This window comes from Silurus meridionalis, chromosome 23 (assembly GCF_014805685.1).
Source record: "Silurus meridionalis isolate SWU-2019-XX chromosome 23, ASM1480568v1, whole genome shotgun sequence".
NCBI classification, from domain to species: Eukaryota; Metazoa; Chordata; class Actinopteri; order Siluriformes; family Siluridae; genus Silurus; species Silurus meridionalis.
Window position 1 is genome coordinate 8,067,170 of NC_060906.1, and position 14,686 is coordinate 8,081,855.

Below are 14,686 nucleotides of genomic sequence, written 5' to 3' on the forward strand. Positions count from 1 at the left end.
CGAGGACGCCGATAAGTGTGAAGCGAGTGCTGTTTGAGTCTAATGGGATTCCATTATCGGCCACCTGTGCTGCTGCCTTCCACCAGTGCACGGGTTCCTGAGATAGCACTGACAGGTTCTTCTCCCCTCAGGAGATGGTGGGTGGGGGGGTGGGGTGTGCAGAGCAGGAGAGCGAGAGAAAAGGTTGGAGGAGAGAGATAAACAGATGTCGGCAGTGGTGGGTGACGTTCGGCGGGTGAGGTTTGGCGGGCGGGGCTTTTTTGCGGACGGGCGCTGGGAGAAGACTGATAGGACCGGGTGCGATCGACAGGGTTAGAGACTGACTCGTGCGCTCATTAATCTCGATGCTCCTCGCTCCAATACACCTCCTGATGCAGCTCTGATATTGCGATTCGTTTTGGCGAGAGCTCTTGCTCGAGCCGGAGCTGCAGCGCACCAGTTCGGTCTGAAGAATCAAAAGAAATATACAGGACCACTGGTGGTCTGCAAATGAACTCATTATGAAAGATCAGATATACATATATAAATATGTAATTAAGTCGAAGCAGCACACAATTTGATCAAGGAAAGCTTGGATCGAGATGTTTTTTTCGCAGATCTATATGGCCAGTGATTGATATCGGCAAAGGATATTGTGTTAAAAGTAATAATTTTTCGTTATTGTGTTACAGTGCCACATCAGACCGAATTAATTCTCAGTAACGAACGTCTCTTTTTCTGCTTCCAGCGATATCCCGATTTAATTGCTTTTTTATCGTTAATAGATCATTTGAATTCTATAAATATATATAAAAAGCAATTTTGTAATTGGGCTGGGAACTTATACGGGTTTTAATATTACATCTAATTATTTATGAGATGCTGTAGTGTTTAAGACTTTGAGGTGTCGCCTTCTACTGCGAAGTGTCTGTCGTTACTTAATGACTTTCTTCCAGACTGTCTGGCAGTGATGAGCCGGTCATGAACAATTTGTTCTTTTTTTTTTATTTTTATTATTCTTTTTTCATGTATCTTTGGTATGACTCTGGACTATCGAGCCGTCTCAAGAGCAGATCGTTTATTTTGTGCACAACCCGATTCGTTTGAAACATGGAAATTGTAGATTTGTCAAACGACTGGCATATAGGCTCTGTCCAGGAAAACGGTAAAGAACGACTTGGAAGGTTGATTTTTTTCTGTACGTTGCTGACCTTCATGTTAGAGATGTGCATCTCCATAACTGAGGCCGATGCCAAGCAAAAAATATGATACATTAAAAATACATATAAGGGCAGCTACTGACGAGATACGATTTGATGCATTCAGATCTCTAGGAAGTTACAGCTCTGCCTCTGCCATGTTAATCTGTATTCTATGTGACTCTTAGGACACGCCTCGGTCTCCGTAGCGTTGTGATACGTAATGTTCACGTAGCAGAGGCGGTGCTGAGAGAACGTGCTCGAGAAACGGTTTAGCGGCGAGAAATCCATCTACATATTAAATAATCGCTCACAAATTATTGGTCACTTTCTAAATAATATAAGTATAGCGCATCTACTAATAAATCGCTTTGGTGCGTTACATCGTTAACTTTTATTCCGATGCGAATAGGTGAATCTTTCGATCCCTACTTCATGTTACAAATGAGGGATACCCTGCAATTGCGCATGTGTGGGAAACACTTGGCTCGGTATGATCTGAAATAACTGGAACGATTTGTACAGATGAGTCATTGGTTTAATTTCGGGAATGAGTTTATCCGGGTTCGATACATGATGTAGGGGGCAGAGTTATGCAGCAATTTAATGGAGAAACTTTATATCTGAGAATGAGTGATGGGTGATAATTGAAGATGACCTTACACAATAAATATGACGGCTATTCAGTTGCTAGTCCGGATAAACACCGTTTCTGTTTTTTTAGTGTGTTAGATTTTAACGCAGCAGAAAAAATAAAGGAAAATATGACATTTGAAGCGAAAATGGGCACTAAACCTTTTTTTATTTTTTTACGTTTTGGGGCACGGGTAAACCACAAAACTAGCAAATTGTGAGTGCAATGATCTAAAATAAGTATGGAATGAAAATCTGCTGATCTACTGATGTCAGCTCCTACAGCATATGCACAAGGTTTATTCAGGGAATGAGGGAGGAACGGTATATTTGGATGGAAAGAAAAAAAAGGAAAAAAAGGATAAGGCTTAGTGCTTTAATTGTTGGGACACTGAATGAGTGGCCCGACCAGGATAAAGTGTCTCCAGAAGATGAAAGAGGAGAAAGTATGAAGACTTGAAAACGAAGTTCTCTTTACAGAGTTCTCTTTAACGATTCTCGATTATTTCTGATGAGAATTAAAATGCTCACACTGCCTATTTAAAAAAAAAAAAATTTTTGAGAAAAAAAATCGATCGAACCATAAACGAGGGAAGAACCTGTTGTTCCCGTGAGTTCTCCGAGCTGCTGTTTAACACGCAGGCTTCAACAGGGAGGCACGGCAGCACAATGGCCCTGCAGATTGGATCTCCATTCTTTGCTAATGAAGCCCCCGGTAAAATGTGCTCTATTCATTTCCCGTAATGGACCCCCTGATAATGTGAAGCAATGCGTCACAGCTGGACACTGACTGGCGCCGTAAACGAGTCCCCCACCGACCCCTCCTCGGCATTGCTCGCTCGCTCGCCAGCCACTTCATTTCCATTCCTCCGTCATGCCTGCTGCGTGCCAATTACCTACTGCGCACCGAGGGGGTGGAATTTTCCAAAAGTAGCGCGACGGCTCAGCGACGATCATCATCTTCAGAGTTCCTTTCTTTCCTTCTATCTATCTTTATTTTCTTTACTTTGTTCGCTTTTGTTTTTTTTGTCTGGGATTCATACTGATTTTCCATTTGTGTTCACTGGACAGGAAAAAAAAATCTTCAGACGTTCAGATTGGCGATGAATCATCAAATCGTTCTTCCTGTATATATTTTTTTCTCTATAAGTCATGAAAAAAAATGTAAATTAACCACATACGACAGTTGCAGTTTTTTGCTATGATCTATTGCCTTTTTCGTCCGCTTTAAAGCGCTTTGCATAATCCTTTAAAAGTGACGTGAGCTTAAAACGATAAAAACGGCGTTCCTATTAAGCCCCGACTGCTGAATGAGCTTATTCTTTTTTCCCGAGCTGCCGAACAGGAGACGTGAAGACGCCGGGGGATGAGCGAACGATTGCATCAGCGAGACGTCAGAGGCGTGAAAGACCTTAAACCCCTCGAGTTATGACAAAGAGAACTGCCAGAAAACAAACTTTTCCTCTCGATTGGGTGGAACGGATGAATATTACGCGTTTCTCAGGGGGAACTGCGACGCAAACAAAAGGTGTGATCAATACGCATACGATGCATGAGCAAAAGTTTGTGGACACCTGACCATCAGATTAATGTGTCCTTCTCTGCCCTTATATTCAGCGTTCCCATTCATCCCAAAGGTGTTTAATTGCTGGTTTACAGCTCCATAGCAGGCCACTCCACAACATGTGCACCATATGTTCATGGAGCTGGGTTTGAGAAAGAACCACATACCCAATACTTTAGACAATGCAGCGTATTTTTAATGCATTTCTACTTCCACAGAAACGTCATTTCTATAGAAACAGCAACTCTTTTTTTCCAGAAAACAAGGATGTGCACAAATGCCGACGATGATGATGCACCTACAGGTGCAAAGCCTAAACTATAATTTGAGCAGGTTTTAGAAAGAAAGTCTATAGACGTGTGTTAGAGATTACACCTGGACCTGCCAAAAACAAAAAAACAAACAAAAAACACATTAAAGATTAGCACTTGAGGACGTTACTAAAAAATTAATGCTAATCAGGACATGCACGTGCCTTATTAGCATAGGATCTGATGCATCCCAGGACATTTGGCATTCAGGAAGTGGCACTTATATATATATCCTGATATTGGTTCAGTCAGAAATCGCACAATAATACAATCTGCTAAAAAAAAAAAAAAAAATTTTGGAAGAGGAAGGACTTTAGAAGGTGGTATAAAGACTCCTAGTGGCTCAGATGTTCAGACATCAAGTAAAAAGCTCATTCCACCACCCAGGTGCCAGAACAGACAAGAGGCTTGATGCGTGTCTCCCATGTTTACCCTCTGAAACGATGAAAAGAGCAGCGGTGATAGAGGATTGGAGGGTGTGTAGAGTGAGATAAGTAAGCGGGGCTGGTTTTTCAGCTTTGTAGGCGAGCATCGGGTTTTTAAATCTAACGCGGGGTGGCTGCAGGGTGGTGGTGGAAATTCTGAAAGGTTGAAAGCAGATCGAAGAGACGCTACAAACGTCCTGGTTCTCTGTGTAATAAAAACCCATGTTTTTTTTTTTATATATTACTGTTTTTATATACACACAAATTCTAGAGATTTGGATAAATCAGCTCCACCATTCAGGAATCAGCTTCACCATTCACCATTATGTCTATTACCCAATAGAGCAGTTGTGGGATAAGGGCATAACATGCTTCTGAGGACCCAGTGATTCTCTTTGGATCTGCCAGATTCATCCTGACGCCCTGCCTCTGGATGGGATTTTCTTCAATTGGAGACACTCTGTGCTCCACATGAACAGCCATGAAGACCCATGAAGTTACTGAGCAACTCAAGAACTTTGATGATGGATTTGGACTAAAATTAATATCAACAGTCAGGCTCAGGACTGGTTGAACACTTTCTGCATTTAAGCACCTATCACTGAACAGCACACCTCAACGATGATGGGACTGTAATGAATGGACGTTCGGCGTTGAAGAGGGGTCTGGTTTCTTCTAAAGGTTTAATCCTTATGCCATCTCAGGGAGTTTTTTATTAGGGATAAACTTATAATTAGAGGTCGACCGAGTCTTCGGATTTGCTGACCGATAGTTGATTGCTTCAACTTTTTTGCAAAAATCAATACCGATAGTTTTTCCAGGTTGCGTTATATGGTACGAGAGCGGCCTCTAGAGGTGAATCACTGATGCCATATTTATTTAAAGTATCTTTTTTATTCCTTTTGGATGTGTTTAGATTTGACTATGACAAAAAATGAAAAACCGAAATTACTGAATCATGCAAATGTGCTAAAAGAAATAACTAAATTAATAAACTTAATATTGAGGAAAATAAGACGCATTCAAACCGAAATGTAAAGCAACACTAAAATCTAAAATAAACACACTAAAATAAATCTAAACAGTTACATCCAAAAGGAATAAAAAAGATACTTCAAATAAATTTTCAGTTCAGTAGTAGTTTAGTAGTGGTTAATTACTAATTTACATGGAGTGTTGTTTTATTAAATTTTTTTTTATTCAGTATCAATTTTAAAAACTATTAGTTATCAGCAAGTACGATCCAACCTATCTATCCTTAACAGTAAAAATCCACTATCCGTTGAACTCCAGTTACGATTATAAGGAACAAATTTAGACGAACTAAATGTTTGCTTTCTTTTACACGACTTTATAACCACTGTCCATTGTTAAAAGTGCTTTACAAATAAAAACTTGTTGAATTCAATTAAACATTTGAAATCAAGGACCCGGCAGTTGCAGTTTATGGTGCTGGCTTTCGATTTGATCACATGACCTTTTACCCTCCCTGGTGCTTGTATTTATATATAGTTACAGTCAGGTCCATAAACATTTTTGGCTCTATACACCACCACAATGGATTTGAAATGAAACGAACAAGTTGTGATTTTACTGCAGACTGTCAGCTTTAATTTGAGGGCATTTACATCCAAATCCGGTGAACGGTGTAGAAATTATAACACTTTGCATATGTGCCTCCCACTTGTTAAGGGTCCAAAAGTAATGGGGCAAAATAATAATCATGAATCAAACTTTCAATTTTTTAATACTTGGTTGCAAATCCTTTACAGTCAATTACAGCCTGAAGTCTGGAACGCATAGACATCACCAGACGCTGGGTTTCATCCCTGGTGATGCTCTGCCAGGCCTCTACTGCAACTGTCTTCAGTTCCTGCTTGTTCTTGGGGCATTTTCCCTTCAGTTTTGTTTTCAGCAAGTGAAATGCATGCTCAATCGGATTCAGGTCAGGTGATTGACTTGGCCATTGCATAACATTCCACTTTTTCCCCTTAAAAAACTCTTTTGTTGCTTTTGCAGTATGCTTTGGGTCATTGTCCATCAGCACTGTGAAGCGCCATCCAATGAGTTCTGAAGCATTTGGCTGATTATGAGCAGATAATATTGCCCGAAACACTTCTGAATTCATTCTGCTGCTTTTGTCAGCAGTCACATCATCAATAAATACAAGAGAACCAGTTTCATTGGCAGCCATACATGCCCACGCCATGACACTACTACAACCATGCTTTACTAATGAGGTGTTATGCTTAGGATCATGAGCAGTTCCTTTCCTTCTCCATATTCTTCTCTTCCCATCACTCTGGTACAAGTTGATCTTGGTCTCATCTGTCCATAGGATGTTGTTCCAGAACTGTGGAGGCTTTTTTAGATGTTGTTTGGCAAACTCTAATCTGGCCTTCCTGTTTTTGAGGCTCAACAATGGTTTACATCTTGTGGTGAACCCTCTGTATTCACGCTGGTGAAGTCTTCTCTTGATTGTTGACTTTGACACACATACACCTACCTCCTGGAGAGTGTTCTTGATCTGGCCAACTGTTGTGAAGGGTGTTTTCTTCACCAGGAAAATAATTATTCGGTCATCCACCACAGTTGTTTTCCGTGGTCTTCCGGGTCTTTTGGTGTTGCTGAGCTCACCGGTGCGTTAATTCTTTTTAAGAATGTTCCAAACAGTTGTTTTGGCCACGCCTAATGTTTTTGCTATCTCTCTGATGGGTTTGTTTAGTTTTTTCAGCCTAATGATGGCTTGCTTCACTGTTAGTGACAGCTCTTTGGATCTCATCTTGGAGAGTTGACAGCAACAGATTCCAAATGCAAATAGCACACTTGAAATGAACTCTGGACCCTTTTATCTGCTCATTGTAATAGGTATAATGAGGGAATAACACACACCTGGCCATGAAAGAGTTGAGAAGCCAATTGGCCCATTACTTTTGGTCCCTTAAAAAGTGGGAGGCACATATTCAAACTGTTGTAATTCCTACACCGTTCACCGGATTTGGATGTAGTTAAAGGACAACTTGTTCGTTTCATTTCAAATCCATTGTGGTGGTGTATAGAGCCAAAAAGGTTAGAATTGTGTCGATGTCCCAATATTTATGGACCTGACTGTATATACAGTGATCTTTGAGTAATTGGATCGTAAAGGATCATACGTAGTGCGGAAAATAAGAAGAAGAAGAGGAGAAACATGTTTGAGATGCAGGCAGGGGGCTGTAACTCTGCTGTTGTGTGGAAATTAAGTGCTTAATAATCATTAGGCTAATCATCAATAGCTGGCCACCGGGCATGTCGCACGAGTCGATGTCATTGATTCCAATGATCACGACAAACAAGCCAATCTGGAGTTTTATATTCGACGCATTGTTTATTTGGCATCACTCATACTGCTACACCCTCAAGGTGCGCAAAATTGATTCCTGGCAAATCTAAACAACTAAATGATAACCATTATTAATTACTATAAATAATAATGAATGATTTCCCTCGCCTTCAGACTTGCTAAGTTTATAATTGCTACCTGCAATTACCCGGTTACTAAAAATAGTAACATGTCCACGACGTGCGCCGATAAAGTGGTGACTATTCTATCCTGTTTTTTTTTAAGGGTACGATAGAGAGACCAAAAAATGTAGGTGCAAATTTAGGAGAGTTAATTATCCAAATAATAAAAACGTGGTACAATGCATTAGCGATATGCAACTTTTTATTTCAATTGTAAAACATGTTAAACAGCCTGTTTCGGCTCAGTTTTATTTGTTTTTGGATTCACAAAAAAACTAAATATTAAATGTGAATTACGATGTCTTTGTTCCATTTTGGGTTAATATTGAAAAACGACGTATTTTTTACTTACTTATTTTCTCTATTCGTTCGATCATACAACATCTAGCTACCTAAATCTCGTGATATTAAATATGATCAACGCCCCAAAATGCACCACATTTCCAATGGAACCTTTAATTCTAACCTGGAAGAATTTCATTGGTGCTCTTTTCTTTCAGAAAATTTCTGGTTCAGAGATCATAGACAATCTAGTAGAACATGGCAGGGTGAGACATAACATTATAACAAGAATACACGAGTTGAACTTTCATTTCCTGTCACTCTCATTGCTTTTGAAAAGCACCCAGTAATCCATATGAAGCCACTGATTGATTCTGTACTGATGGGTGATCAGTTATTTTACATCCACGAAACTAAAAGTCTCAAAGTCAAAAGTAGACAGCAAGAATTTATAAATGAGGTGAATGTGAAATGTTTGGAGCTAAAATCTATTTTAAACAATGATTTAATAATTATTCTTAAAAAAAAAAAAAAAAAAGATTGTCCTATACATGGACCTTTTTGTGTACCAGCGCGTGCGCCAGTGTGCGTTGAATTTCATTTTTTTTTTCTTTTAGATTAGTAAAGACCATAAATTCAGAGTGATTACAATTGAACGGGACCGATAGTAGATTGCTGGAACTATCGTCAAAAATCCATATCAATAGTTTTTCCGGGTTGCGTTATACAGTACGAGAGCGGCCACTAAAGGCGACACTCTGGTGCCAGGCGCTGTTTATTTGAAGTGTCCTTTTTTCATTTTGGATGTAACTATTATTATTTATTCAGTGATACTTTTTGTTTCAGTTTGAATGCATGTCTTATTTTCCTTAATATTTACTAATATTATAAATATATTCATTTTTATTTCATTTAGAACACTTTCATGACTCAGTACATTTTTTTTATATTTGTCATTTTGTAATAAAGTTCAGGACCGGTTTACATGAAGTGTTTTTGTTTTTATTAATCCAGTATCCATTTTGAAACTATCGTATGTTTAATCTGTAATCGGCAAGTACGATCCAACCTAACTATCGGTATCAGTAAAATCCACTATCGGTCGACGTTTGATTTGCACACTTTTGGGTCTGAAGTGCCATCTAGTGCATGCTTTTGACTTTTTTCTATGATGCAGCAAGTGTTTGTGACATGTTCAAGCCAAAATGTTACATCTGGAATGCAGGCTGGTCATGGGTTAAGTTAAAATTAATAATGTCAATTTAATGGGATGTTGTGACTTGCTGATTTACAGCCTAGAGGCCGATAGTGGATTTTACCGCTAGCTAGATTGGATCGTAATTGCTGTTGACCAATTAATCAACCGACAGTTTTTCAAATGGCTACAAACAATCCATGTAAAATATATTTTAAAAAAAGGACTGAAGCATCAAAATGTGCAAAATGAAATAAAAAGTTATATATTCATTAATAAATATAATTATATAATTCATAAATAATAATTATAATGTAGCGCTATCCGTGCAGCGTGCAGTTTCAAGTGTAAAAAAAAAAAAACAGCACATGGGATGTCAGTGATTCGCAATGACAGCTGTCCGGAAGCCGGAAAAACTATCGGTATGGATATTTGCCGATAGCCGATGGTTCCAGCAATCGATTACTGGTGCCAATTAATCTTTTGTTAATCGATCGACCTCTATACCAGACATCTTCATTATACGTGGAGGAACCCGATAAGGACAAAAGTTTGTGGACACCTGATCAAAAGACTAGAGGAAAACCGTGAAAGAGGGCAGGTAATGCTTTGAAGGTGTTCATTAGAAGAACTCAAAAGTCTGTTGACTTACAATAAACTGCTCCACGTCTCTCTCGATGCCCACGTTGGGCAGGTCGGGCATCATGTGAGACACCACTTTGAAGCCTGCGTCTTTAGCCAGGTGGAAAGACTCGCACACGGCTCGCACCGTGTGCCCCCTGTGGAATACAAACCGTGTCATTAAACATCGGTTTTATTGGCCACACGGCACTCGTACAACGGAACGCGCTCGACCTGTTGGTGTCGCGAGCCACATCTTCGTAAACGCTCTGCACGCCGATCTCCAGCCTGGTGCAGCCGTACGCCAGCATGTCGCTCAGGTGTCGCTTAAGGCAGTAGTCCGGTCGCGTCTCGATGGTGATCCCCACACACTTCGTGTTACTGCGCTCCGAGTACCTTCAGAAAAGAAAAGAAAAAAACATACACACACACACACACACACACACACACACACACACACACACACACACACTTCAAATTACAAAAACTTTTTTAATTGAACAATTTACACCCAAGATGAATCTAATCAACCCAAGGTGATTCGGAACGTTCTCTCGACCTTTGGTTTTTGTTTGTTTGTTTTTGTATTTTTTAATAATGACAAAAAAAAATGTATTTCTGATTTTCGGTTCAGAAATCTCTCCAAACTTTAGACATAGGGGGGAAAAAAAGGACACGTACTCATGCAAAAAAAGAAATCCTATCCTGAAGTTTTCTCTCGTCTGCGAAAAGTGCAGACAGCAGGACAGTCCTAATGACCTCAAACTGTATAACCGAGGGAGAAAGAGAGAGAGAGAGAGAGAGAGAGAGAGAGAGAGGCGGCACGAATCTTAGATTTTAGGCGATGTGAAGATGGGAATATAACGAGTGTTATTCCGGGTGATCGTTAGTTGTGACTTTCTCCAGCCAGGATTCGGGCTTCATCTTTTGGGAATCGGTATTTAGATCTACGATACAGATCTGGTGTGTTAATGGTTGCGAATGGGATCTGAGAAAGTCATCTGCCATCATGCCGTCCGTCTGGTCTGTGTTAAATAGAATTTCGTGTCTCTCTCTCTCTCTCTCTCTCTCTCTCTCTTTTCTGATGGGCGCACACACACACACACACACACACACACACACACACGTATAAAGAGCGAGCAGAGATAAGGCCTGGAGCTGAAATCGAACTGTCGCCTCGTCCGACTTTGCCTGATTAGCAGCCAGAACAATTACTGCAATCGTGTCATCTTAACAAACCCACTGATAAAAAATGTGGTGGGCCGGTAATCCTGAGGACACTCTGCCTCCCTACACACACACACTTATCGCCAGCCAGAAAATAAATACAGAGACAAACGTCAGTAATAAACTAACCTTGGGCCAGCAGTGACAAGCCTGTGTGCATCAAGCAATTATTTCTCATCACTATAAACCTGATGGTGCAGCTGCGCCTGAGTCACGACTTCCACTCTTCTGCTCGAAAAGAGATTGAACCGAGTCGAATGCGTTAATGAAGTAAAAGCGCCACGAGAACGGAAAGAAACAAAAAGTGACAATACTTGCGCTGGCAAACAGAAAGGTTTTCAATTTAATTGTACACTAATAACCAGAGTGCTCCGAATGTTTCCACATGCTACCTGTAATTACCCGGTTCCTAAAAATAGTAACATGTCCACAACGTGCACCGAGGGTTTTTTGAGGGTACGATAGAGAGACCAAAAAAGCAGATAAAGCAACGGGTTCAATTCTGGACATATACACTGAAATATATAACAAAAAAAAAAAAATATATATATATATACACACACACACACACACACACACACAATATTGCCAAAAGTATTTACTCACCCATCCGAATCATGAAATTAAGGTGTTCTAATCACTTTCATTGTTACAAACATTTGTGAAAGAATGGGTCGCTCTAAGGAGCTCAGTGAATTCCAGTGTGGTACCCGGACAGGATGGCACTTGTGCAAAAAGTCTAGTCGTGAAATTTACTCGCTACTAAATATTCCACAGTCCACAGTTAGTGGTATAATAACCAAGTGGAAGCGATTGGGAAAGACAGAAACTCAGCCAGAGACGGAGACTATCACCATCTTTCTGTAGAGTCAATATCTACAGACCTCCAGGACAATTCCATGCTCCCAACTTTGTGGAAATGGTTTGGGGACGGCTTGTTCCTGTTCCAACATGACTGCACACCAGTGCACAAAGCAAGGTCCATAAAGACATGGATGAGTGAGTTTGGTGTGGAAGAACCTGACTGGCCTGCACAGAGTCCTGCGATCCAGGCCTTCTCGTCCATCAGTGTCTAACCTCACAAATGCGCTTCAAAAATTCCTATGAACGCACTTCTAAACCTTGTGGAAAGCCTTTCCAGAAGAGCTGGAGCTGTTCTAACTGCAAAGGGTGGGCCAACATCATATTCAACCCTATGGATTAAGAATCGGAAGTTCATTTGCATGTGAAGGCAGACGAGCGAATAGTTTTGGCAATATAGTGTATATATGATTAGTCTATATGTCATCTAGTCTATATGATTATTAGTCGGTGTGCTTTTAAAAAGTTTATTATTTAAAAAGTGACCGATAAAGTACCGTATATTGATTTCTCGTCTCTAAACTGTTTCTCTTAGCACCATTGCTGCTACGTGAATATGACGTATCACAACACTATGGAGGCCAAGGAGTGTCCTGAAAGCCCCACAGAAGCTACAGTATCTCCCAAAAGTGGGTACATCCCTCATATTTCAGCAACCATTTTAGTATCTTCTCAATTGACTAAACTATAGAATTTGGATATATTTTAGAGTAGTCAATGTGCAGCTGCAGGAGTGGAGATTTAATAACTCAACATCCGTTATTGTCTAAATATCTGACAACAAAACCTCCACTCCTCCATAATGACATCATGCAGCTGCTGGGTGTTGGTCACATAACGCTTCTCCATCTTCTGCTTGAGGATGCCCCACAGGTGCTCAATAGGGTTCAGGTCTGGAGACATCCTTGGCCAATCCATCACCTTTACTTTTAGCTTCCTCAGCAAAGCAGTAGTCAACTTGGCGATGTGTTTGGGGTTGTTATTATGTTGGAAAGCTGATGTTCGGCCCAGTTTCTGAAGGGTGGGCATCAGAAGGTCACATGTTGTAAAACATGTTTCCCCTCAATGAACCGCAGCTCCCAAGCACTCATGCAGCCTCAGACCATGATGCTACCACCACCATGCTTTACTGTAAGGCAAGACACAATTTTCTTGGTTCTTCTCACCAGGACGTCGCCACATATGCTGGACACCATCTGAGCCAAAAAGGTTTATCTTAGTCTCATCAGACCACAGAATATGGTTCCAGTAATTCATGCTCTTGGACAGGTCGTCTTCAGCAAACTGCTCCTTCTGGAATGACACCATGCAAACCGACTTTGCAGTGTGCGGCGTATGATCTGAGCACCGACAAAAGCAAGGCTGCAGCACTCATGCACTTGTTTTTTGAAGCAGCTTCTGCACCTGACGCACAGCACAAGAACTCGACTTCTTGATGGACCCTTGTGAGGTCTGTTCTGAGTGGAACCCGTCTTGTAAAACTTCTGTATGACCCTGACCACTGTACTGTAACTCAGTTTCATGGTGTTAATGATCTTTCTTATAGCCTCTGCATCTTTGTGGAGAGCAACAATTCTAATTCTCAAATCTTCAGTCTTTACCATGAGCTGCATGATGAACATCCAGTGGTCAGTATGAGAGAATTGTACTCAAGGACCACATTTTAACTGCTCCAATACAAGATACACAAATTTGTATGGTTCTGTCAAGCAGACAAAAACATAAACATGATGAATAGGACATGTGGCTTTGCATGTTTACACAACGTCCAGCTGTTATCATTTAGAGTGTACTCACTTTTTTAGCAGGTATTTAGACAATAATGTCTGCATGTTGAATATTTTATAGAGGACAGTAAATCTGTACAGCTGAACAAGCTGCATATTGACTACTCTAAACTATATCCAAATTACATTTCTACAGTATTGTCCTCTAAAAAGATATAATAAAATGGTTGCTGAAATGTGAGGTAGAGGTAAAGCTCTTTTGTTTTCGCACTACAAAGGCCGATGTGTGAAAGGGCCATGTGTTAAAGTCAGAAGGTACTTAAATAAATGTTTGATTTGCTGTCTCTCTGAGCCAAAAGAAATTAAAAAAATATATATCTGTACCATATAGATTTGCAAGGCATCAGATTTTTTTTTTTCTCTATTGTATCGTATTGCTCTTTTAAGTTTAGTTTTTGGCCCTTCATTGGATATGGACATGGAGAAGCTGGTTATCAGGAACACCAAACTTTCATCCGTTTTCTTTTCTTCACGCACACACAAATGTCTCATCCACAATTTTTATTTTTTTATAAATCTCCGCCTGCTAGGATTTTCTCCTTATCAGTTTTGGCACTGTCTATGTATCTATTGCTCTCTAAAAGATCTATTATAAGGCTCTAAGCTCTCCAACAAATGCGAATTCTCTCGGCTGAACCCCTGAGAACGAGACAGCGAGTTTGTTTTAATGGGTTTTGTTAAAAAGAAAAGAAAAAAAAAGAGCCTTTCATGCCAGTCAAAGAAAATACTGTACAATTACAAGAAAAAAGTAATAAAAAGTCATCATAGTAATCAATAAAACATTTTAAATAGCAAACAACAACGAATAATGTTGTACTGCTACCACAAGCATAAAAATACATTTCTGGAAAAGGACAAAAACACACTAAATCCAGTCTAAGAGTGCAATACAGTCGTCTGCTGTTTATCAAAACCGACCGCGAATAACGAATTTCCACAATAAATGGACACCAACCCAAAAATCCAGCCGTATAATGTAGATTTTCAGCATCCCAGCACCTCGATTACGTACGCAGCGCTACTTTGACTTTTGCGCTTACTTTACTTTGGTACTTTTCCGTTTTTAAAATGAATAGATATATTTTCATTAATACATTT

General features: G+C 40.0%; 1 protein-coding gene across 1 annotated transcript in view; it reads right to left on the reverse strand.

Moving 5' to 3' along the window:
- The window catches only part of elp3 (elongator acetyltransferase complex subunit 3), a 31,447-nt gene that overhangs the window by 6,014 nt on the left and 10,747 nt on the right, over window positions 1–14,686 (reverse strand). The window contains exons 8-9 of the mRNA XM_046836551.1: window positions 9,948–10,109; window positions 9,745–9,871 (exon numbers count right to left, since the gene is read on the reverse strand). Coding sequence (XP_046692507.1) covers window positions 9,745–9,871; window positions 9,948–10,109 — 289 coding nt within the window. The remainder of the gene's footprint in view (window positions 1–9,744; window positions 9,872–9,947; window positions 10,110–14,686) is intronic.